Source organism: Anopheles maculipalpis, chromosome 2RL (assembly GCF_943734695.1).
Source record: "Anopheles maculipalpis chromosome 2RL, idAnoMacuDA_375_x, whole genome shotgun sequence".
NCBI classification, from domain to species: Eukaryota; Metazoa; Arthropoda; class Insecta; order Diptera; family Culicidae; genus Anopheles; species Anopheles maculipalpis.
This window is the reverse complement of record NC_064871.1, coordinates 46,816,683-46,842,136: the sequence shown is the minus strand read 5'-3', so window position 1 is coordinate 46,842,136 and position 25,454 is coordinate 46,816,683. Positions and strand designations below refer to the sequence as shown.

Here is a 25,454-nt window from a genome sequence, read left to right as displayed (position 1 = left end):
GTAATAGTCAACGATAGTAAATACTTTGGAAATTGAAAGAGTTATCAATTCTTCATAATAAAGGTTTGAAGTTTCGAAAAAAAAATCCAAACGAACTTATTTATAGTCCTGATACAACTTTGCTTTGCAGGCTTTGCTACTTGATTTCTTTCTGAGCGTTGAATTCTTCGTAATATAAGGGAGGACCGAACAAAAACAAAAATCTCTGATCACCTACTAATTAATAAACAAAAGTAGAATTCTCATCCAAATTTCCTGTTCCTAGCTATTTGTTTCAGAAATCTATTTACTCCTTGATGTGTATTCATCTTAAACTTCAATAAAAAAGCAGAACAGTCAAGAAAGTGGGCGCCTTTTGCAATAAACCAGAACATTGCCATAAACACCATGTTTCAAAACAGTGCCTACGGAACTCCGATGCTAGATGGCAATCTGGTACATCCTGAGATTTACTCACATACTCCAACAGAGGACAAAATGGATGTCGTATCTCAACCTCAACTCAACAACAACAATATAGAGGTTGTAAATCGCAACAGCGGCCTTGTGTTCGGTTCCACACGTCAATGGTATGATATCGAGACAAGGAAGGGTCACGATACCCTGCACGCTTCATTCGACACAAACCGTAGCTGGTACGTCTCGGAACAGATTCAGCCGGCGCAATCTACACAAAACAATCACTTGCTAACGCCAGCCGCGTGCAATGGTCAACCATTCAAGACTGATGACAACAACACAACATCACCACAAATCGATGAGGAAATTATCCCAAAAACTGCCGAAAACATTATACCTGATGGCACGTTGGAGCAGAGCATAATGCCACAAGTACTGCCAGCATCACCCAGTGCTGTGGAAGCAGCAAAACCGACCGAAATGGTTGCTGTAGTGACGAAAGTAAGTGAACGCAGGCCTATGAATGCGTTTCTTTTATTTTGCAAAAGGCATCGGCCAGTGCTGAAGAAACATTTCCGTGAGGAAAACAGGTATGTAGATATGTAGGTGCCAGTAATCAATTTCTATACTAATAATCATACATTTTGTCATCCCATTTATCCTTTCCAGGGATATAACAAAAAAGCTCGGCAAATGGTGGAAAATACTTAAACCGGAACAGCAGAAACCCTACAAAAAGCTGGCGGAAAAGGTAAAGGACTCGTCACGTGACGCTTCGTTTGTTTATAACGTGAAGGGTTGTGATAAGCTAGCTGATTAAATTGCTGTTGTTTTATCCTTTTGCAGTATAAAACCAAGTACCTGAACGTCAATCCTGGTTATCGTTGGTGCAAAACTTCTGCCACAGCGTGTGCAACAAACGCAGACCCATCTTTGAACGAAGGGAATACAGACCGAATGGCGACCGAGCCTGACCCGGAAGCCATATCGCAGGATCGTTTGGAGGCAGCCCATACGTTGGTGCGCTTGGGTGAAGGCGTAAACAATCGTTGCCCGCCAGCCACGATGTCCGCCAACGGCGGACCAATGTCCTTTACGCTGGCGGCAGATTCGAATATGGGACGTTTGCGCGAACTTTATCTCGATAAAGCAGGTTGGTAGGCAACAGTCGGAAAATGGTGATGCACAAGAAAGAGCACACATTAATTTACTCCTTTCGCCATTAGATGCTGGACAGTTTAAGGAGTCGCAATCCAATCGATTTTCCATATCAGTGCCATGTGTAAGTAAGCCCCAGGATCACACCGATGATGGTGCCGAAAACACAGCACGTACTGAACGTTCCTGCAAGGGTAATCGCTATCCGCATATTATGAATCAAATGTACCCTCGCGCACAATCAAAACGATCTACAGTATCAAAGAAAACGCAAAAAGTGCTCAACGGTGGTGCTAGTACCACTAGCGATCGTGCGCTGGACGCGGGATGTGTTCCGGAACATACCGAAGCAGAAGCAAGGAACAAGCAGCTGGAAATGGAACGAGACAAAGAGCTCTCTAATATACGCGCTATGAATATCGATCATTTTCTAGCGATACAGCATAGCGAAAAAAGGCGCAAGAAAGCAAAAAGTAAGTAAACGAACCCCAATGTCTGCTTTGCCACGTTTAGCATTGGTAACGGTTTATAATTCTTGCTTGTCGTCTAGCTCCTGTAACGAAAGCTGCAACAAAGACTGCCATATTGCCGACATCACCAGACAACCCCGATATTCAAGCCTCAATAGGTGGACCTATCAGTAAAACCGATCACTCAACATCCGTGCCGGATAATATTGTTCCAGTGATGGTGAAGGTTGAGCAACCGGCCATTAAACCCGTCGGTTGCCGAAAGCGAAAACCACCGCGAGATCGCATTACACGGTTGGCCGTATAAGGGGCTTAAATGGGGCCCACTAAAGTGACAATCGTTTGACGTTCCAGTTAACTATTTAGTTTGTTTGCCGGTGATCGTGATGTTTGATCTCCCTTCCGGATCTTGGCTAAGGACGGAAAATGGCTTAGTATAAAAGTTAAGTGCAGGCGTTATACTCTTAAAAAAACCGACCAATTTTTGCACACAACTTGTGCATATGGTGCAATTATGGTTTAAGACTTAAGACTTTGCTACCTGGACAGAATTGTGTGGAATCGTTTTGTTTCTTTGTTACTTGCTAAAAAAAGCTATTATTTTCGGAATGAATGCGAATTCCAAATTGAAGTATCAACGAGAAACGTGTTTTTTCCATCCACCGATAATTTCGTTCAAGAACAAAACGATGTCCTTATTTGCTTACTCATTTAGAGTTAGGGAATCGGAAATGAAGAAACAGTATGTTGAAGGACAGTGTAGAAAAGATACCGAAGCGATGTAATATTTATTTACATTTTAGCTACGTTAGCCAAGCTAAACATAACAATAGTAAGTCACAAAGCTGTTACCCAAAAAAAAACAGGAGCTACGTTCTAGTTTTTTTCACCTAGTGGCCATTGTTTTAGAACCAAAAAAATAATTTGAAACGGACCCTAGTCGTTGACACAATTGTTGATGCGTCTCGAACATGTATGAAGCTTTAGTTGCCAGACCTCGTTAGTAAGTGTGTTTTCCAGACGTTCGTCGACGTCGGGTAAACGATCACCGAGATCACCTTTTGCTACCTGAAGGTAAATGTGATTACCTTACCTGCCTTACCAGACCAGCAGGGATGATTGATGATTGGCGTGTGCATTAAGAAATGGACAGATTTGAAGGATTTTTAAAACGTTGGCCTCAACCGTCTATAGTCTGTTGTCTGTCTTAAAACAAAGAGACAAGACAAAGCTTTAAAATAGTCAAGAAACTGCAATTGATTCTCACTAGGATTCGTGAGCGAAGCAGGTTACAAATCGGATACTTTTTGAGAAGGACGAGAACGTATAATCGGGAGAAACATACTTCTATACGGTGACCCTGGACAAGATGAAGAGCCCTTGAAGAAGCAAATCAAATTATTCTACATTCAAGACGAAATATTTACTGACTTAATCGTTAAGGTACGGCAAGAGTTGGAATTTGAGTTTTTTTTTTGTTGTATTAAGACGGTCATGGACAAGTTGCCAGCTAATCGCCACAAGGTCGCTCTGATCTTGGAGGCTACATTTACGTAGAATTCTTCTCGAACGTGCTTTTTTTTTTTTTCGTAATGACGGCCAAGCCGTATTCCTTAAAATCTAATCTTATAGCTAGCTTTGCAACTCACTCATTAATATCCTATTTGGAGGGTAGTCATTTCCTTCTCCCTCAATTCAAGTGCACCTTATTCCGGGTTAGCCCGGTTAAGGTGCACCTGTGTTGCTGCCAGGTATGGTTCAGATGTTATCCTCTTTATTTCCGTTAAGGGGTTGTCGCCTCTTTGGAGCATCGTGCTGTGAAGACTAACAATTGGCTCCCAAGAAAACCCCTTTTGTTGCGGATACTTTGTGGCGTTCGCCACACCATATCATGGTCAGCATTTGGATGTTGTGGCTGGCGGCCCCATCCACCATCGGCAGAACGCACGTGTCCGAAAGCCGCTACAACTTTGTAAAGCTACAGTAGCATCTACTTCATGCATTCCGCCAGTCACAACTTCAAATGGTCCAAAACCTAATTCAATTGGTTCAGTGATCTAATGTTGTTCCTGCATAAGATGGATGACTTTGAAGAGCCAAATCAAATCATTCTATATTCAAGATGAAATATTTACTGACTTAATCGTTAAGGGGAGGAAGGAGAAATTTAAGTTTTTTTTTTTTAGTATTAAGACACTCATGTATAAGTTGCTTGCAAATCGCCACAAGATTGCTCTGATCTTGAAGGTTACATTTAGGTAGAATTTTTCTCGAACGTGCTTCTTATGTTGTGATTTTCAACGCCAATCTTAGATGGTCTATTTATTCTTTCAATGCAAACGTTATTAGTCTCTACTTGCGAGTAAAAGGTGTACACTAGTATGACTGCTGTAACGAAATGAATAGAGTCAGGTGTTTAATATTTATTTGATTACATCCAGTATAGGAGACGTTACGAAAACGAGCAAATGGTCTGTTTAAATGTTGCAGAGAAGTACTCGAATGGCACAGCGAGAGTAGAAAAGTATGCGAAACGAAATAACGCACAGATTGTATTAGCTCCTCTGTCCTCTCTACACACTGCATTATTCTATTTGTCTTATTTGCTTAAGTTGTCGGCACGCCGTAACTATTATCTAGTTTATTTAAATTAACTTAAATATTTAATTGTTTGTAAGTTTATCCCGATGCCCAGAACACAGCCAACGTTAGATAAACGACAAAATGTGAAACCAGTTAGATCACTATTCGAGCATTTTTTTGGGCTAATGTGTAATTAATAATTTATAGTTTCGTTTTTCCTTTTGCTAGAACTGTAGATTTTTCAAAAGGCATCCTTATTTCGGTTAGTACAAACTGATCAAAAACACTTCTCTATATGTTTTTAAAACTTCTTTATACAATTAGACAGTTTAAGAGATTTAAGATGTTTAATAGTTACCAAGACAAAAGAGAGAGAGAGAGAGAGCGAGAGAGAGAGAGAGAGAGAGAGAGAGAGAGAGAGAATGGAATTTTTAATGATCGATCGTGCTATGCATTAGTGAAGACCGTCAAGTGACCTAATTCCGTAACGCGTTTTATGACTGTTTTTCTTTTAAATATTGTTAAATAAGCGTTACCGAGAAATTGCGCAAAGTGTGATAAGAGTGCTAAATAAAATTTCTAAATAGATGGTTGATCAAAAATTTGAAAATTTTAAAAACAAAAGCCTTATAAGGATAGAAAAGACGATAATCGCATTCGATAATGCGATGACCAAGTTTTAGGATCAGGCTTTAGTTGTTATTGTGCGGTTGAATTTGTAAGTTTTCATTTCTTTTGGACGCAACATGGCAATGTTTTAATGTCTGTTAGTGGAGGATGAATAAAATGAATCTTGTTTTTTTTTTTTAATTTATACCTAGAATACAGAAAGATTAGAATCCTTTTATCATAATTTTACGAATTTTAAAATTTGTTTTCATTTTATAGTATGAAGAATCGGTTGTCGATACAACTCTACTGGAACTTTCAGTAAGATCGAAGTAGGTTGCTATGTTGTTTCCTCAGCTGCTTCCATTATGCTATCCATAGCATCCATAGACGGGGTTTATATACTGGGCAACGAAGCTATCGCCTTCAGTGTACAGTGTTCTCCGATCGGTTGGCCGTCTGATAAACTTTTCCGTCGTCGTCTTCTATCTTTTATCTTTGGAAACCCTTTTTTGATCTTTCTTTAATCTCGATCGATCGAACTAACCAAATTGTGTGCGTATTATCATGATGATCGACGAACTGGAAGCATCGCGTGTGGACAACAACTCATCCTCGACCTCGTTCTCCTCTCCGGAACTATCGTCCTCGAGTTCGTCGCTACGGCCAAAGCGATGCATCAGCTACATGACGATGAAAGCGCTACACGATATGAGGCTCAGTGAGACGCTTTGCGACGCATCCATCGTGCTGCCCGACAGTGGAAAGGAATTTCTGGTGCATCGTGTCATTATGGGATCATGCAGTGAATACTTCCGGTAGGATCGTGCCACAGGAGAGCTATGATCACCATTCTCTTGTTAATTTACGTATGTTTACGCTCTTTTTTGTAGCATCCTGTTCACAACGTCTGTGCCGAGCGAAAAATATCATCTGGAAATACCGGGGATACCAAGCACGATCATGGAGCAGATCATCCGGTACGCTTATCTCCGCGAGTGTGAACTTTCGGAGGATACGGTGTTTGATGTGTACACGGCGGCTGACTATTTGCTCATGAACAGCCTTACGGAACACTGTTCCGTTTACATATTGGATCGGTTACGAATAGACAACTGCGTTACTATAATGCTGTTTGGCAGGTTGGGAGAAGTAGTTCCGCAACGAACTACAACATCTACCAGACAATGGAAATGCTATTCAACGATTACCCCTTCTTCTTCTGGTTTCTAGGCAACGTGCATCGAAAACCCTGTACGATACTGCCCGAATTTTTATTCTGAAGAACTTTCCACAGTTGGCCCAAACTGCCACTAACGAGAATGAGTTGCTACAGCTCGAACTTGACGAAATCTGTCAGCTGCTTGTCGATGATCAGTTGAATGTGCGCGAAGAGGTTATGGTGTGGGAGTTTGTGTTACGATGGATCGATCATGATCCATCCAAGCGAAGTAAACACATCTACCGGCTGATGAAAACGGTTCGCTTTGGGTTACTAAACACAGAGGTACGGCGTTGAAGGAGGAATTATTGGCACAATCAATTTACATTTTGCTTATTTTTGCTTATAGTACTTTCTAGACAAAGTGAAAGAAAATCAGTACGTCGTGGCGTACGATGAAACGAAACCGCTGGTGATAGAAGCTTTGACCTTCCTGTACGATCTGGAGATGATCAGCACCAGAGCTATGAAGGAGGTAATTTTATGCATTTTTATGGAACGGATTAGACTTCAATAAGTTCCAGATTTTAAGACTAGAAAGCTGGCGGTTTCAATAGTTTTAACTTTGTCCCGACACATGATCGCCTTCGATCATGGGATTACAAAATTGCTTTCAACCATTTCCCGAGGTCTTTTTATCGAATCCTTGCCCACTAAACCCGCCATTATGCTTCAGCGTTTAAAGATGCTTCAGTTCAGTTACTCCAACATACTTTTAATTTAAAAAAGGCTTCGTCATCTAGATTAGACGTCCGACGACGATTAGTCCTCAAGATCCAAATAGGTTTGGCTGTACAAAAGACATTGTCCTTTCTGAAGTCTACATACGCTGCTGGATTGATTTCGCCAGTTGATGCTTGAATAAGCCTTCCTTATCAGTTGTTGGTAATGTCAGGGTTCCCTCTTATTGTTTGTAACTGAATAATTGTTCTGCTTAGTAACTCTTGAAGAACTCCACCAACAGAGACGTAAATCTGCAGAAGAATATTTGGAACGAGATATTACTTTCACGCAATTCATACGCAAAATTACAGATGAATACACCAGCGATCGCCACACCGCGACTACCACATGAAGTGATATTCACAGTCGGTGGTTGGGGCGAAGGTCATTCACAGTCCATCATCGAGACGTACGACACAAGAGCTGATCGGTGGATAAAGGTGCCCAATGAAGACCCGGCCGGGCCACGAGCGTACTACGGAGCGGCCTACATTGGACGGTATCTCTACTTTGTCGGAGGCTATGATGGAGTGGAACATTTCAACACGTGTCGCCGGTTCGACATGATCTTGAAGGACTGGCAGGAGGTTAGTATGCCAATTAATAGCATTAACAAATATAGTAAGGTTCGGTATGTTTACGGGGTTTCAGATTGCACCGATGCACCAGAAACGGTGTTATGTAAGTGTGGTCGCCCTGAACGGTATGCTATATGCGATGGGTGGCTACAATGGTACTAACCGGCACAACTCGGTTGAACGGTACGATCCAAGAACAAACCAATGGACGCTGATCGCACCGATGGGTTCCCTACGCTCCGATGCCGATGCTTGCACACTGAACGGCATGATCTACATTGCTGGTGGATTTAACGGTCACGAGTGTCTCAACACTGCCGAAATGTACGATCCACAAGCCAACAGCTGGTCACCGCTTCCTCCAATGATGCACCGTCGGTCGGGCGTTTCGTGTGCCGCGCTCGGTGGTTCGGTGTACGTGATCGGTGGTTTCAATGGACTTATCCGGTTAAATAGTGGCGAACGATACGATCTGGCCACGAGACGCTGGACAGCCTGCAAAGAGATGTACCACCAGCGGAGCAACTTTGGGCTGGAAGTGATCGACGATATGCTGTTAGCGATCGGTGGCTATGACGGTGTGAGTGCGATCGCGTACGTTGAATGCTATAGTCCGGAAGCAAACGAATGGCTCGAAGCGACCGATCTGAGCATGATGCGTTCCGCCTTCCGTGCTGTCACTGTTTCGGGGTTGCCCAACCTCGAGGATTATATGCATTCGAACAAGGAAAATCTAATCAACGAGATGAATGTACATCGGCACGGTAATCCTGTATTAGAGTCCAGGTCCGCTAGTGACGCCGAGGATGAAGAGCTGGACTAAGTCGGGGCACTAGGAAGAGCTGGACAAAAGCACTAGGAAGACGATCGTCAGGTGGTAATCATTTTTTCAAATTAATTTATGCGTGTGCCTAAATCGACGAACAAGATGATTTATCGTTTCCAAATTGACCCAAGTAATGTTACAGAGTGTGGTGACTTTAGGGGACGATAGTTTTCGTGTCCCTCTCTGGAAGAATCCTGATTTATTTTGGATATGGTTTAATTAAAATTAAAATTTTACAACGTGTCAAAGCAAATGGATAATGTATACATTTATTATTTGTTAAGTCACTACACCAACACAAGCTATATCACTTATTTACTTTTCCAGGCGTAACTTGTCTGTTCGATATAGTGCGAGTGGAATAAATTCAAGTTAAAAAATTAAATTCCAATAATTCTGACAAAACCTTTGGCCTAGGATTTCAAATAAGAAAATGGAGTTCGTCTCTGTTGCCGCATTCAAGTCTTTTAGTGTAACCATAAGAACCTGACCATCCAACTACGTAAAATCAATAGGTCTCACGAGCCATTTGATGGCCGGCGTGAACTAGCGGATCGTTAAGAGAAGAAGATTTTTTCTTCTACTGAGTCTGTTAAGCTTGGTAGAAATCCCAAAAGAATACATGCGACGTATGATTTTACTCTGATGTAGAGTGTAGTTACTTCTCCGCCATTTTCTCCAAGATTTGCCGCATGGTGAAGCGACCCAAGTTTGGTCAGTGGTTGATTTTTCGTTTCGAAATCCTCTCTGATGGTTTCCAACTATTTCCTCGACGAATGGGACAACACGATCTTGTATCTTTGTCAGTATCGAGTATCTGGGAGAACCTTGTGGAGTATGTAGGGGGTATGTAACCCCTTCATTTAATGCACTCTAGCCCATGTTCCTTCTTGTATCAGGAATAGATGATGCGTGGATTCTAAACATCGATTCGCTTTCTCATACTTCAGTGATAATTTGTTTAATTTCTTCGTTCGATTACTATGTCACATTTTTCAATCACTACCGAAGGGGCAACCACTATCGAAGAAACTTTTTCCAATAATTTTATAGCGATAGGGTGCTTCCCTTAAGCTTTAAAAAATGTACAAACATCCATATTTACGACAGCCATGACCAAAGACTCAACTATGTGTCGATGTACAGCTCTAGGAGTGATGGAAATATTTTTGTTGTATGTTTCTTGGTTGTAAGAACCTAATTATTATATATAATTATGTGGTTGGTCACAAGTTCACAATAAAAAATAATTTGTATTGATTAAAAATGGCACCACACGGTCCCACTTCCTATCTATGACAAAACTAGAAACGAAAATGAGGCAGCCATGAGCTGAGCTCTATGTTCCCTGTTCTTTTATACCTATCGCGAAGGGACAAATTATAACCAGGCATTCTTATCGTGGGGAACGGGCTGCTGGACGATCGCCAATCTGCAGAGGGGAGCTGGCTTCCGTTGAACTGTTGAAGGAGAATCGGATTATCAGGAATGCGTCTGTTTCCGTAGGGGAGAAGATTGTCCGTTGGCCGATGACTAACGCGATCGTTCCATTGGGGCCGGATTCTGACGCACGGATGCTACTTGTTGAGACTTCCAACTTCCGTAGTGAAGAATTTGTTTCCGTTGATCGACGCGAACGAACGAATGAGAGTCGACGTTGACTACGCGTGTAACGTAATTATATATTGTATATACGTTTTATAACAAAATCTTCAGTTATATCAACTTTCTGTATCTTGTTCTTCTATTTTTCTCAATTTTCCAAGAGTCCCCTAAAACGTAACGTAAAAATCATCCCTACATCAAAATTTCAATTTTTTGAGAATATCGATTTTTATGTTTATGTTTATTATACTTTATACAACGGGCCACGCGAATTTCCCCTAGAAGCGAGACATCAAAACAAGTGTGCAATAAAAGGATTAAAATGATACAATACAAGGATCAAAACGATGTAAATTTTAGGTTTTTAATATTACAAAGATATTAGAAAATATTAGTACCCTTTGCAGAACGAGTATATAAATAACATTTATTCAATAGTTAGTTCACATCGGACATAACCGATGCGATATTCACTAGAATTGCTCGTTACTGTCGGCTCTACAACAATGCAACGCCCGGAGCTGCCGAACCGGGTGCAGGATTGTTCTTTTTAGCTTCTAAACTTTTCATTAAATTTCGTACATCGGATCGAATTTTTTTAAAAGCTTTCTTATCCTCCACCGCCAATCCCCGTTGGTTGACAAAGTCCAGCAGCGTTTCTACCGAGGTAAGCGCCGTGTGTAACTCGAGCCGTCGATCCGGATGCTCGTCGTCGGAAATATCCACACTTTCTTCCACTTCTATTGTGTGTGGTTGTACTTCGGCCAGTTCGGAAAATTCTACCGCCACCTCAACCAAATTTTCCTCCTCCTTCACGATGATACTATCGTTTGCGTTCAACCAATCTTCCATTTGGATCGGCTCTTCCTGTTCGACTTCTTCCACCGTTTCCAGTTGATGATGGATCTCTTCCTCGACTTCCACACCCTCCTGTTCTACCTCTTCCTGGATGTGCTCCATCATTTCTTCGACTTCCTGCATTTCCTCGATCGGTTCACAGTCTTCCTCAATTTCTTCCACCTCCTCGATGTCCATCACAAGGCCTGTTTCATGATCGACCATCAGGACGCACGCTTCGTTCGTATCGTTCGTTTGGATGATTTCGTTTTCCATTACGTACTGACCCATTTCCGGTACCAGCTTGCTCCAGGCGTTCTTGATGGTTTGGGCAGAAATTTTGGACCAAGCGCACGCCAAATCCTGCACGCCATCGTCTATCTTGCGCTGCTTCATATGCTTTTCGTTCACCTGATACTGTTTCAACAGCTCCGTCCGGTAGTTCCACTTGAGTAGCGATATGATTCCTTGCTGCATCGGTTGCACCAGGTTAGCCACATCGGTGGGCATAAATTTAACAACCATACAACCATCGTCGGACCGCAGAGCACTGTCGGTTATGTGGCACGGTGCCGTGTCGATCACCAGTATCGCTCGCAGCGGGAGAAATTTGCTGCTCAAAAACTGTCTCACCTCCGGCACCCACTTGTACTCGAACCAGTGGCGAAAGATTTCCTTACTTGCCCAGCCACCCTTAGCTTCGTAGTAATTGACTGCCGCGAGGGGGAATTCATCGTCCTTCGGGTGCCACGGATGTTTCGCTTTGTTAACGATGGTCAGATCTAGCTTGTGGGTGCCGGTAGCGTTGGTGCAGCATATTATGGTAATGCGCTCGTTCGACCATTCCGCTTGACCACCCACTTTGGACGGTATCGAGTTCCACTGCAGACCCGTCTCATCCACGTTGTATATCTGATCCGCCAGCCAGCCTTCCTTTTGTAAGAGCTGCTGAAACTGGTAGCAGAATGTGTCGGCATGGCTCGTACTGCCGGTTTTGGCGGACGAATGAGTGTACACGCCGGAGATGCCGTACCGTTGTTTGAACCTGCTCAACCATCCGGACGATGCATTGAACGATCGTTTGACGCCCAAATTTTCATGCAGATGTTTAGCTTGCTCGATGCACATAGCGCTGGTAACCGGTATGCCAGCGGCACGGTTTTCATTGTACCAGCTGAGCATTCTAGCGTCCAACTCTTCGAAGGACGATATTTTCATGCTTTTACGCTTGACCGGCCCATCGGACGTTTCGCAGTTCTGCACAAACTTCCATATTTTGTCCCGTTGCTTAATTATGTCACGGGCAGTTTGTTCGCCTATTTTGAAGCTTTTTGCAAGATCTTGAGGCGTTTCACCGAGGTCGTGCCGTTCAATGAGGGCAATCTTTTGAGCGATCGTTAGCACGGTCTTTTTCCGACGGCGCAGAATTGCTGGCGTGTTATTATCTCCCATTTTACGGCTGTTGTTTTCTGCTCTTTCGCTTGTGTGTCCTACGAATAAGAATTGTGTAGAATGATGTAAAAGTGCTGCACCAAAGTCGCTTACGTTTTTCTGCCTCATCAAAACATTTGTTCGGCGAGAAGGTTCTGAAATCACATTCACACTTACTGGCTAACGATCCGCCGACGGAATGTTTACACGGGAAATCGGATTGTTGGCAAAGAATCCAAACAATTCCGAACCGAATAATCGAGGATTAGTGAAACTGCAGTGTTTTCGTTTCGGAGTGCGTCAAGTTGTGTGTGCGTGTGTGTGTGGGGAGTATGTTTTGCTTGCTGTACGATTTGACGTTTTCCTTCCCTAACATGGTGACATTTGGTGGATCAACCACCCTGTGTTTTATCTTTCGAATGAATATTTGGGGAGTGTATTTTAAAGCTAGCAAAAGCAGCAATGATTTTATGGTGGGGATTATATGAATCTACACACTTAATTCAACATGTTCGGAGCCCTAAAAATGGGCTGCCCAGCGCATTATTGCATAGCAAAAAACGTTCCGTCAGATTCGAGTTCGAAAGCTAATGAAAACTGAAATATAATACCGATAAAATCAGTCCGAAGCTGTATGCATTGTAAAATATGTGGAGTGTATCATTGAAACTTCCTTAAACCATATAAAAACGATTAAAAGCTACGTTTTTGCTGATTAGATTTAGTATTTTCAGTTGTGCGAATTCGAATTACGAAAATCTAAAACCATCGACCTGTCATCTTCACGGCACCAGCGAGAAACGCCCGTTGTGCACGCGCTTGTCAGAGCGCTCTGTACAACATGGCCGCCGCGCCACCATTTTCGAACTCGAAAGGTAGCGAGGACGACGCGTTACTTTTTCCTCCAATCGAAACCGGGCGGTGAAAATTGCTTTCAACTGTTTCCAGGCGTTTTCCGGTGTGCAAATGTCGCTCGAATCGATCGCAAGACCGATCCGGTGCTAGATGCAGCGTAAGTGTACGGTTTTACAGTCGTGTGGCCGTTTTTTTTCTTCCACGCATCGAATCGTGCGTGTGTCGAGGTCATCCGTAGACCGCCGCGGTTTTCTTTCCAATTCCTCTCGCCTTTGTGTGTGTGTGTGTGTATATGAATGTGTCTGCTTCTTCATCGTCGCCGTCGCGTCCGGTGCAATGCCGATCCGGTTTTAATGGTGGTACGCGGAGTCGAGGTGTGCGCGTTGAGTGTTCTGGATGCGTGCGTGCCTAACAATTGGTTGTTGCCCATTTTTTGACGCTGGTTGCTGGTGGTCAGTAAATGTACGGAATACGGTAGCCATCGTGTGCCCGAAAACTCGGTCAGGGTGATGTCGGGCGCCTGAATATCAAGGTGGAAGGTGTGAGAACGGTGCAAGTGTGGATAGTGAAGGGGCAAAGGAAAGGGACAGGCTATCGCTTGTCGTCACGGTGCCGGTGTGGAACACAAATCCGGGAGTTGAAAATCAAAACTGGGCAAAATTACACGGGGACCGGGGGGAACCACACACTGGGATGTGTGTAAACGCGCGCGCGTTCCCAACTGCGTGCGTGCGTGCCAGTCTGTGTGTGCGTGCGTGTGTTACTGCTTTTATGTGAGTAGTGGTTGTGGTGGTTTGGTGGTTGTGGCGGTGGCGCTGATGGCTACTTCGAAAGGCGTCGCGAATGCCGCGCGCGTTGATTGCAAAGCCACTGCGAATAAAAGCTGAAGGAGGAAAGCAAAAAGAAAAAAGCAACGCGCTCCGCACCCCGAATGACGAAACGTGTGTGTGTGTGTGTGTGTGTGTGTCCGTGCGCGCGCGCGTGTTTGTGTGTGTGTGTGTGTTTGTGTGCGCGTGGTGGCTGTGAAGCATCGCAGGGTGCTACGATTTTCGCCGCTCGTTCGTTGATGCGGTGTTTTTTTTTTGCTTCATTGAGAAGGTTCTGTAGGTGTGCCTCTTGCCTGGATATTGCTTCGACCGGTTGAAATATTCTAACCTTTTCCCGGTTTCACCGTCATCATCATCATGCTCATAGTTCCTGTTTGTGCGAACTGCCGAGGGTCGTCGAAAACAAGAAGAGACGCGAAGGAAGAGAACATTTAGGAGGAAGGTTTTCTTGAAACTTGTTCTTGTCCTTCTTCTACATTAATTCACTCCTTCTTCCCCGTCTTTTTCCCTTGCAAGGGTAGGGAGAAGGGGAGGGTGTGCTACATTTCTTTTCGCGCTGTGTAAGTGTGTGGGTGCGTGATGTGCTTGTGTGTGTGTGAGTTGAGGCGCGCATAATGGAAAGTGCTACTAGATGAGAAAACGTAATAAGCAATGAGCGATGGTGAGAGGATGCGGCTTTATTTTACGGCTTCGAACGGTTTTGCTCAGCTCATCTCATCTCAATCTCACGTTACTTCCTCATAACTTTTTTTACCGTCTGCAATGCTACGAAGCGGTTTAAGGTTAGCCCACGTTGGATGAGGCTTTGCGTCGTCATTTTTATTATTTGCCACCTAGTAGTGAGGATGGTGCCTCTATGATGATAATAATGTCGATATAGGTTGTGTATGTGTGAAAACTGAAACATCAAATTATAATGTTTCCAACCGATGTGACACGATGGTTGTGTGCTAGTCATAGGGAAATGCATTTTATACATTAGTGTTAGTACGACACGAGGGCTTTTTGTCTAATTCTCGCAAGTCAGCAACGAATTGTAACATTCTTAGTATTGATAAGATTGTTCCCGTTGCTTGTTTTATTTCATCTTGATTTTTTTGTGTCTGGTATTATTGATCCCGGTGATAGATACAGCAGCTAAGATATCGAATCCCATCCGGACCATTCCTTCAACTAAACATTGTTAACCGGACCTTAGCGTCTTTTTTGTCGATAAAGTAAGAGCAAGGTCAATGGTTAGTTAGTTTCCGTGTAGCGCCGTCGGCTCATAGTCGATTGGTCGGTCAAGGGACATTTTAACAGGATCGTGTTACCAAAATGACTCACATAGCGCTCATAGCTTCGTCTCCATGTTGCTGCGCCTCTTTGTTCGCGTGAATACCACTTGCAACATTACTTAGGAAAAAGAATTGAGGACTGATTGTTTGCAAACCGAACCGAGTGAAACCTGAAAACCCCGCTGACGCATCATAACATTGCGCAATGTCCCAGACAAAAGCGGGACAAACACTGAAGTAGCAAACTGCAAAAATCGATCAAAAAGCCTCTAGGCCGAAGGCGGGGAAAGAAGAATAACGAACGGTAAGTGGACACTTCTATTACACTAGACGGCATTATCGCATTGATTGCCATAAACCTTTTCGTAATGTAACACACACCTTGTCCATCGTATTTACTGCTTGTTGAACAAATCTATGCTAAGAGACTCGAATTACAACCTCTCGTTCATTATATCCTCAAAAACCTTGTTTGACACTATCACTTTACACACTCTCGACGCAGCTGAACAGGTGCCAACCCGTCAGATGCTGCAAATAAGTGAATCTGTCACCTTTCTGCACGTCGAATGATTTAAGCAGCGATCAGAAACTGCTTAGTTGAGCGCGTGTGATGCATCCACCTTATGTTCTCTGTGTGAGTGTGTTTGTAGAAATAAACGACCTCCTGCTGCCGCTGTTGTCACTACTAGAGGTGGCAGCATCCTTCTCTCCTTGGATGAACCGGGGAATTTTTCCTTTTAGTGGAATAAAATCCAGCCAAAGAAAGAGGTGCGCGCGTTGAATAAAAAAAATTGCGTCGCTTTTTTCCGGCTCACTTAAGGCTTGTGTTGTCCCTTGCGTTCCATCCACGGCTAAGCCTCTAGCAAAAACCGCAGCAGGCCCTGGAGTTTAACTTCTGTCTTTCGATTTGTGCGGTTTCTCCACTGTTACTCTCTCTCTCTCTCTCTCTCTCTCTCTCTCTCTCGTTCCTTCTTCCCTCCATCCCCTGTGTCTGATTCTCATCATGTTCTTCTTTGGGGTGATTTTCTTGGTGGATTGTGTACTCTTTTTTAGCCTCTATATTTGCGGCTTTCGCGTTGACCCAACCGTTTCGGTTGGCCTACGCGCGCTTTGCTTTTGGTTGTTTTTTTTTTTCTCTTCGTCTCCCTTACCCCACTTTCTTAAAAGCCACCCGTTTTAAATTTTCATAGCATACACACACACACCCGAAGCGCAGGGCTAATGTGATGTGAATTAAGGGGAATACAGGAAGGAAGGGAGCGAAAGGCAAGGGGGAATGGAAAGGAAGAGGGTCGCTTGGGGTCAGACGATACTGTGTGTCCTCGAGCTTCTCTCGGGCTGTCCATGCTGTTGGTTGTTGAGTTGTAGGCGATTTATTCCCCCCCCCCCCCCCTTTCATACCCTCTCCACACTTTTCCCACCCGGGCAAAGTGCGCGCGCGAGGAGACATCCATTCCATAAACGTAAATCCCCTTTTGGTTGCCTTTTTTTCCTTCCATTTCGCTCTTCATTTAATGCGCGGTGCTTTTTTTGTTGTTGCTGTTCGCATCGTTCTTTCGTGCTGTTGCGTCTTCCTCTTTTTGTCATTCTTTTGCTTTGGTTGTCCGCCGTCTCGCGCGCTTGGCATTGCGGCCCCGACGAATGCTCCCAGTTAAGCGCTGTCTGCTTTGTCATCGCCCGTGCGATGCGTTGAACTTTTTTTCTGTTTGGTCTTTGCTACCCTTTTCTACCTAAGAATACATTCTAGCCATCTCTTTCTCTCCGCAGTCTCCTTTTCCCTCTGTCGCTGTGTGTTTTGCTTTGCACACCTTTTCATGTGCGTTTGACTTTTTGTTGTTATTATGGGAATGGAATTGGTACCAACTATCGCATAAGAACATGGGAAGAAACGTAAACGCACGCAGCTTTTCATTAGAGAGAAGGAGAGGAAAACTCAGTGTGGAGAAGGGTGTTTTTGGACGCGCATAATTCTATTCATACGCTTCTTTGTTTTTTTCTGCTCTTTCCCTGTGTTGATCATCGTCCAAAGATGGTTCGAAATGGAAAAGATGGAAACATGGATACCAGACTTGAGTGATGTTGTGGTGGTGGGTTTTAACAGGCTAGCAGTGGTGGCATTCGAGCAGGCGAGTTGTGTTGTACACATTTCTGTTTTCTTCCTGTTGCTATAACAACATCTCTTCGTTGCTGCTGCTGTTTTGTGCCATGAATATCCTCCCCGATTATCATACGACGATAGAACACTTGGTTACAGAAGCGAATGTAGTGTGAATGGAAAGGAATATCATTTTAAGCAAAAAGAGGGTTGGGTGTGAGGAGGGGTTCAGCAGAGGAAACAGGAGAAGAAGAAGGGGGAAAAACCAAACCCACAGCAGCACAAGCGGCGCCATCACCAGCAGCACCCATTTGCATTAACGGCGTATCCGCGATTTACGGAGTGGCTGGCCCGGGCCCAGTCAGCCATTCAGAAGCCACCATCTGTCCTCTGTACGTACATTTGTGTGCGTATATAGGAGTGTGTGTGTGTGTATATGTTTTTGTCATTTTCTATGCGTTGCTGCATGGCACGATTTTTGTTCCATGGGATGAGTTTTATCGAAAATCGACGTTTCCTACAATTTATTGTTAGTAACGGACAGTCGATTAAGATCACCCTCATTGTGTGTTTTTTTAATTAGTTCGTTGCCAAAATAACATAAAATTTAGAGAATTGAAAATAACAAAAAATTTAGCTTTCTTTCGTTCGGAAGTTACGAAGTCATTGCAAAATTATTTAATATTTAAAAATATGTAAAAATTTGCTATCATAATTTTTTAACATAAAAATTAACTTTATTAGCGCCTGATCCAAGCTTAAGGTGAAAAAATAAATTCTAGAGATGATGCTAACACTATAGTCTTCTTTGATTGATTTATTAGTTTTAGGTCACAATTTCATTACAAGGCTGATTTTTTCTAAATCTTCTTCTAAATTTAACAAAAAATTGTTTTAGTCTTAAGATAGACTTAGTCTTAATTTTATTGAACCTCACGCTCTTTTCTTCTTCTTGGCTTAACGACCTTCTAATGAGGTCGCACCGGCCATCGAATGGCTTACTATAGACTGCCGATACCAAGTAGTTGGTTAGTTAGTCCTAATCACGGGGGACGGTTCGGATGGGATTTGAACCACGGTCCTGGCGTTTGAAGACCGGCGTCTCCATAGCGATTGAACATCACTATGTAAGGCAAATATGCTAAAACGTATGACTGGAAACTTTGGTTTCGTTTGAATTTGAAATTAAAATCACGAATTTGGATGAGATTTGAACGCTGGTCCTACCGTGTGAAGACCAGCGCTGCTGGCACTGTCACTAACATCGAACATCCTCGAGCTATTGAAGATTTTCAACTAAGTTCTACAATAAAACAAGTCGATCGGTGATCATATTCTATTCACGACACAAAAGACGACATCAGTTTAGCGTCTGTTTTCCCGTCAGTAGAAAAAAAATGGTAGAACTTCTCCTGGCAGTCGATGAAGTAAAGCGCATCATCCATCGATCCACACGAATCGTTTGTCCACCACACGGAGCAAATGGATGCCCTAGTAGAAGGGCAAGCTTCACTACAATAACGTTTTTGCAGTTGAATTTCCAATCCCTCTTACAAAACCCCTTTTCGTCCCTAATTTCCACTTGGCCACCCGTTCCATTTCCGCTGTTGTGGTTGGTTGTTTTGGGAAATAATTAAAATTATCGATTTTGTCCCAAATGATGTTTCTGGTCGAGGACATGGCACGATAGAGAGGGGTGGGGGTGGGGGGTGAACGTGTACACTGTTTTGTTTTGTGTGTGTGTGTGTGTGTGTACAAGGGTTTCTTCCTAAGGGTGCGCTTCTCGGATTGCCTCGAACGCTCGAATGAATAATTTTACTGTGTTATAAGCGAATCGGTACGCTGGGCATCGAGATACGGGCCGCCCGGGGTGGAGGTGGGAAAGTAAGAAAAACGCCAACTCATCTCCCTAAAGTTCCCCCGAGTCTTCACCCCTTCTTCCATCGAATGGCATGTTACAGATACACACAAATTGATAAAATGGGGGAAGAGATTTGGAGCCCTGCCAAGCTGCTGCTGCTGCTGCATATGGCAGATTTCCCCCCCCCCCCCCCACGCTGGCGGGACTCCGACTGTCGTCCGTCCTCACGTTCCAGTTACCACGTGCGGCGGGATTTAACCCCAGAACACACAAGCAAAGGGATATAGGACGCGGAAGGGCTTTTTCCGTGTTTTTCCCTTCTACCGCCGGGGAAAACGGTCGCAAAACGGCTTGCATACCAGGGACCGATACGCCACACAACCCTTGTTGCATCATTGCAGTCACAGTTTGTTATTTACGTGCGTGCCTTTGTGTGTGTGTGTGCGCACTGCTGCTCCTCTTCTGCATGATGTACGTGACGGCTTTTGGCAGAGTTGAGCAGTGTGTATCGATTGGCACAGTTCAGCGGGGGAGGGGACGCCGGGTGGTAGTGGTGGGGGGTTGTCTCTTTGTTTCATCTCGAATTGTTCATCCCTTCTCGCGCACTCCATCATTCAAATATGGTGTCGCTTTCCGGATCGATTCCGAAAAGCATTTTTGATGAAAATTGTACTACTCCTCTGTGTATGTGTGTGTTTCGAATAGCGGGGCACAATTTTGTAGACTGCAGTGGCTGAAGAGGAGCTTTGAATCGTTTTCGCGTTAGCGTTTAATTTCAATATGGACGTCGCTTGCCGCAGCAAAAGTGCAGTACGCCACCGATGATGATGCAGCGGGGATAGAATTGTGGAACAATAAATCAATCATTTACATCTAACGAGCTCATTTATTATTTACCGCTCTGAGTCTGTATGTGAAACGTTCATTTGAAGTACTGCTTATCTTCCAATTATCGATTATAATTATTAGCAAGAAGGGTTTATAGTTCGAGAACTACGCGCACACTACTTTCGGTATTTCACATGTCACGGGGAGCCAATGTAATGCATTTAAACGGTTTGATTGTGGTGAACTTTGTGCCGTTCAGGTTTCACCGCCGTCCTCTCACTTGCATCCCCGTCTTCCCCGAAGCAGTATGCACTTTTATGACTAGCATATGTCCCCCCAATTGTGCAGTCATCGTGTTACGGAAGCAACATCACCCATTCGAACGGAGAACCAACTAAAATGTAGCCGGGCATGGATGGGCAATGGAAAGGAGAGAAGAAGAGAGAAGGTGGTGGTCGTCCGAGTCGAGACAGCAAGCAAACACACACACACACACACGACACGATGCCGCATACAACAAAAAAAAAGGCGAAAAACCCTTTCGATCCTTTCAGCTTTTTTCATGTGCTGCGATTCTATGCTCACGGATAAAGACTGGAGGAACGTGCAGAGAGAACCGTTTTGATTCAGGTCAGGATGAAGCGCGTTCTCAAGGAAGGGAAGGGGAGGGGGTTCTAGGAGCACTGGCAGATGCGTAGCATAAAACAGAAGAGTGTCTTCTTTGTGGGCAACGTGATTGCCGCCCGGAGTGAACGTTTGCAAAAGGGGTTTAAAGTGAAAGGTGAGTGAGACAGCAAAGGTTGGTTGGTTGGATGGGTGTCGGTGAATCCCAAGGGGTGTAGAAGATGAACGGTTACCATTTTACCTGTTTCGTTTGTTGGTTTTTATGAGTGGATTTTGTTTTTTTTTTTTTGCTATGTTTCTGTGCAGACACGCTCTCACAGTAGAACTTCAGCCCTATTTCGTCGACTTTTCATCTCATTCTCACCGATTTATGTTTGCGATGCTTTCTTACTCCCTCTCTCTCGCACTCTACCGGTTGCTGAGTAAACGGTAAAATATAAACCAATCGTTTCCTCCGATCCTTTCACCTTTATCCCATCTTCCCCTGTATGTTCAGCGTGCGTTTATATCTCTGCGTTGCCAAGGTAATTCCAAAAATATTCACCACTGACAAACGGACTCGTTGCGAATGCGAGAACACGATAGTCCTGGAGCATAAAAAAAAAGTCAACTAAGATTGGCCCAGAAAAAGGTTGTGTGGGAAGATGTTGTTTTTTTCTCGCTTTCTTGGTCCTCGTATTCGAATGGTTGGCTTTAGTATGGGGAACCTTGGGGAATGCTGCTTTTGATGATGATGGGGGGGGGGGGGGTCATGATGGGGTGAGGGGATGATGCCTTCTTTTAAGCGTTTGTTGGTAGAAGAAAGGAGGAGCTTTTTGATGGAAAAGGTCGGTCCACCTATACCGAAGATGAAAAGAGTCTTTTTCGATATTTCCATTCGTTGATGGAATTTTGCTTTGATTCAAATTAGTCCATAATTATGTTATATTTATTATTATAATGATTTGATACATCCATCTATTACGTATGCTCTTTCTGTAATTGCGCCGAATTAGCTACAGAATCTTAAAAATTACAAAACTATTATCATTTACTGTATTGTCTGAGACCAGCAGGAATATCTCTTGGTTCTTGGATCGATGAGGATGAAGTTTCGTGACTCAAATGGTCTTTAAACTAACCAAACCAACTAAAAATTTTGAATGATTGTTTGTTGGACAACTTAAAGCACGGCCAGTCGGATCATACTTGTAGCCGGGGACTTTTGACAGCTACGCGGACCTAAACTGTAGGTTGAGGAGTTGAACTGCTAAAGCTGGTGTCATTGCTCGGTGGCATGCCACTAGTTGCGAGGAAAATGTATGGGATTTGATAGATGAGGTTGAACATCAAACGTCAAATCTCATACATTTCCCTTGCAGCTAGTGGCATGCCACCGAGCAATGACACCAGCCTAAAGACGAACTGTCAACTTACCATTTTGAATATGCACCGTTACGGACCAGAAAAATAAGTAAATTGTTTTTAAATAATTGAACAAGATGATACGTCGGAGGCTCTAGCGATCAGCTTTGGCTAAAGCCTGATCTAAACTGTGAAGGAAGTACGGCCTTAGCGATCATTCTGCAATTACTTCGTGATTGTTTAACACTTACGTTGAGTACAATGCGTGTGATAATGAAAACTGCATCCTAACACAAATGTTATAAACAGTAGAGAGGCAGGGAAGACAACAAACACACCAAGCATTTCCATGTAAAGGTAGTACAAGCTAAACGCCGTCAAGCGGCATCAAGCAAAACTGCATTCTTATAATTTCTGTGCAAAATCAGTTTACTACAACATCATTTCTCTCGTCAATACTAATAAATCTTTAATGAAATATTAGGGGTGGTTAAGTCGTAAAAATTGTCTTCAAGCCATTTTTGCGATTTGGTGGCCGTATGACAAGCCGTCCTCGTTCAGCCTCATGTCCTGCTCGAAGAAATGTCGAAGAATTCGTCGTTCCGTAAGCAATCCGACCGCCTGGTATGATCCTTGCGTTGTACAACAGCCTAAAAATCTTCGTTGCAGATTTCAACCTGCTTGCGAATATCCTTCACCGTGTTTAATTTTGCACACTGCGCCGCCGTCTTGATGTCCCGGTTTGTGTGTGTCCGACGCGGATCATCATGATACACGTAATTCGCATTTCAAAGTTCCGGCGGGTTCCACTTGCCAAACACTTGTGGCATTCGAATGACGTATCGTTTGTTTTGATACGATAACTCAATCACGAATTATAAACGAAAAGGTCAAATGTCAAATTTATCTTGCACAAGGTGTACTGGGTCAAACATTTTTGTGAGCGTCCTACTCTCGAATGAAGTTTAGATGTTTTCGTTAGTTCTGGACAAGCCGTATTGTCTTGAAGGTAAATGTGTTTTTATTTTAATTGTAGAAATTTCCCAGGCTTGACTGTTAAAAACTAAATTCATTCACAAATTGCGACAATTAAAGCAATAATTCATTTCTATGGCACAGGTTTTGAGATCCAAGTTTTCCTATGACCTTCCGCAAGAAGTTGCGCTCCCCCTTTTTTACAAGCCTTCTTCAAGAATATCTCCTGCACAACACCACCCCCCAAGTCACAGCATATGATGTTCGCGTGCTCTCGATACATTTTATTCCCACTTGGAAGAGTTATGGTGATGATGTGGGTGGTGGTTCACGTTCTACTGCAAGTTTTCTGTGAGCGCGCGCGCGGTTTCCCAAGTTGCATTTGCGAAAACTTCCCGCCAGGGGTACCACACTCACCATGAGAATGCAAGACATGCATTTAATGCAATCCGTTTGTGTTGCGTTTGGTTGGTGGCTCTTTGGAGCTCCAGAGAAAGCATGAGAACCAACTCCTCCACCGAGCGTGATTTAAACCACCATTTAAAGTGATGGAGCTTTGTGGGCAAGGTTGCGATGCAGTTGCAGAGAGAGAGAGAGAGGGAGTGTGAGACTCCATTTGCACGGGGGGGTATATGTGTGCGTGTGTGTTTCGGTTGGCGTTGTCGTGGCCTCTTATCAACAGTGTTGTGGCTCTCCGTTTGCTGCGAGCTTACCGGACCCAACGCGTGACGGTTGTTTAACTGTGTTTTCGGTACGGAAAATGTAACCGTTATCTGTAGCACATTTAACACACGCCGCTTCTGTATGTGCGCGCACACGAGGCTGCTGCTGACAGCGGCACGTTTTCAGTGGGTGGCGAGAACTAGTCGAGGGAACTTCCCATGTTAAAGGCTATTGACAGAGTTTGTATTGAGACAAAGAAAGAGAGCGTCACATTATGTCCAAAATTTGTGCAATAAATGTTGATAGTTTCTAAAAAAATGTATTTCAAAGGAAGCAAATCAAACCAAAAGTACTGTTCGCTATTCATTATTTAATAAAATGTTATTTTTCTTACAACATTCTCTTCCCATTGCTACTGTTGTTAAATTACACACACACACACACACACACACACACACACACACACACACACACAGAGTTAGGTTGTGAAGTTTAACATTTTCCGTAATCAATTTGTTCCATCTGTGAGCTGCTGCTGCTTCTATAGCTTTTCCTCCGGTGTCGTAAAAATCGATTGCCGCCTTGTGGGATGTTTTTTTCTCCCCCTCTTTGCGAGGTTCTGCACGAGGTCGCTATGCTGTGTGTGTGTGTGGTAAATGGGCGCGATAAGGAAAAGAAATGAATCGTGCTGAGTATGAGAAGATCTGGGGTAAGCAGCAAACTTCCAGTTTCTTCACACTGCAAAACGACACAACACAGGCATCACATTCCAAGCACAATTTTCTGCCATGGTTTGGTGTCTTTTCGCTTTTCCCTTTTTTGCCCAGCGTTGTTCGTTCACTCTTTAAAGCTTGGAAAATGGATGGAAAACGGAAATCTCTCTGCTTGGGTGGGCGAACAGGGCCCACCTTTAAAGCATACGGTCTTGTACGGGGGAAACCCCCAAACTGTCCTCTCTCTCTCTTTCTCTCTCCCGTCTTTTCCCTACAAAATGTCCCTGGAAAAATAAAATCTGGAAGAGGAACAAAAGTTGGAAAGAAAAACAAACGCTATTTCTGTGTTTGTGGCGCTTTAGTTCACACTGTTTGTATCGATAGCTCCTAAGTGAAAAACGATTTATAAATAAATCCCATTTTCCGACCCAAAACTTGCGGGGCTGGGGTGATGAATCTGGCGTAGAAGACGGCGCCTCTTCTTTCGTTTCTTTTTTCTTCTAACGCTACACAAACTCAGTCTGGTGGAATATTGTGCTTGTTAAAATTTTAGGGCTATTTATGCTGAACTGCGGCTCTTCCCGTTGAGCTCCCGCGCCCCCCCCCATCAGGCAAAAACCATTCAATTTTCAACATTAGTTGGTTGTTGCTTTTCGTTTTCTCGCTCGCTTTGCTCACTCACTCACTCACTCACTTACTCACTTGCCAATTTCTCATTTTATTCGCCTCCTAAGCTAATGACGGCGTGTGTGTGTGTGTGTGTCTCTTAGCAACCTTCTCTACCTTTGAAGCCCTTTTTGCTTCCGTGAACTTCTTGCCGGAATGTCCCAAAACCTTGTACAGCAGTGTGTATGTGTGTATTGAGAATGATGGCAAGATTAGACCGCGCGAATTGTTGGAAGGAAAAGGGTTGGGAGAGTGAGCAGGGGGAACGCTATTTTGTTGCCG

At 43.7% G+C, this 25,454-nt stretch overlaps 5 protein-coding genes across 5 annotated transcripts in view; 4 read left to right on the top strand and 1 right to left on the bottom strand.

The window, feature by feature from the left end:
• The window catches only part of LOC126559496 (ribosomal protein 63, mitochondrial), a 278,118-nt gene that overhangs the window by 108,276 nt on the left and 144,388 nt on the right, over positions 1 to 25,454 (top strand). The window lies entirely within an intron of this gene.
• LOC126559183 (uncharacterized) overlaps positions 1 to 25,454 on the top strand; it is a 456,771-nt gene that overhangs the window by 408,768 nt on the left and 22,549 nt on the right. The window lies entirely within an intron of this gene.
• LOC126567188 (uncharacterized) lies at positions 388 to 2,334 on the top strand. Its single transcript, XM_050223419.1, has 5 exons — positions 388 to 989; positions 1,069 to 1,150; positions 1,246 to 1,552; positions 1,626 to 2,030; positions 2,108 to 2,334. Exons 1-5 carry the CDS (start codon positions 388 to 390, stop codon positions 2,332 to 2,334), a joined length of 1,623 nt encoding a protein of 540 aa, XP_050079376.1.
• LOC126557464 (kelch-like protein 10) lies at positions 5,790 to 8,565 on the top strand. Its single transcript, XM_050213252.1, has 6 exons — positions 5,790 to 6,037; positions 6,113 to 6,361; positions 6,453 to 6,726; positions 6,791 to 6,916; positions 7,476 to 7,751; positions 7,816 to 8,565. The coding sequence occupies exons 1-6, from the start codon at positions 5,790 to 5,792 to the stop codon at positions 8,563 to 8,565; spliced, it is 1,923 nt and encodes a 640-aa protein (XP_050069209.1).
• On the bottom strand, positions 10,672 to 12,462 carry LOC126567187 (jerky protein homolog-like). Its single transcript, XM_050223418.1, has one exon. The coding sequence runs from the start codon at positions 12,460 to 12,462 to the stop codon at positions 10,672 to 10,674; it is 1,791 nt and encodes a 596-aa protein (XP_050079375.1).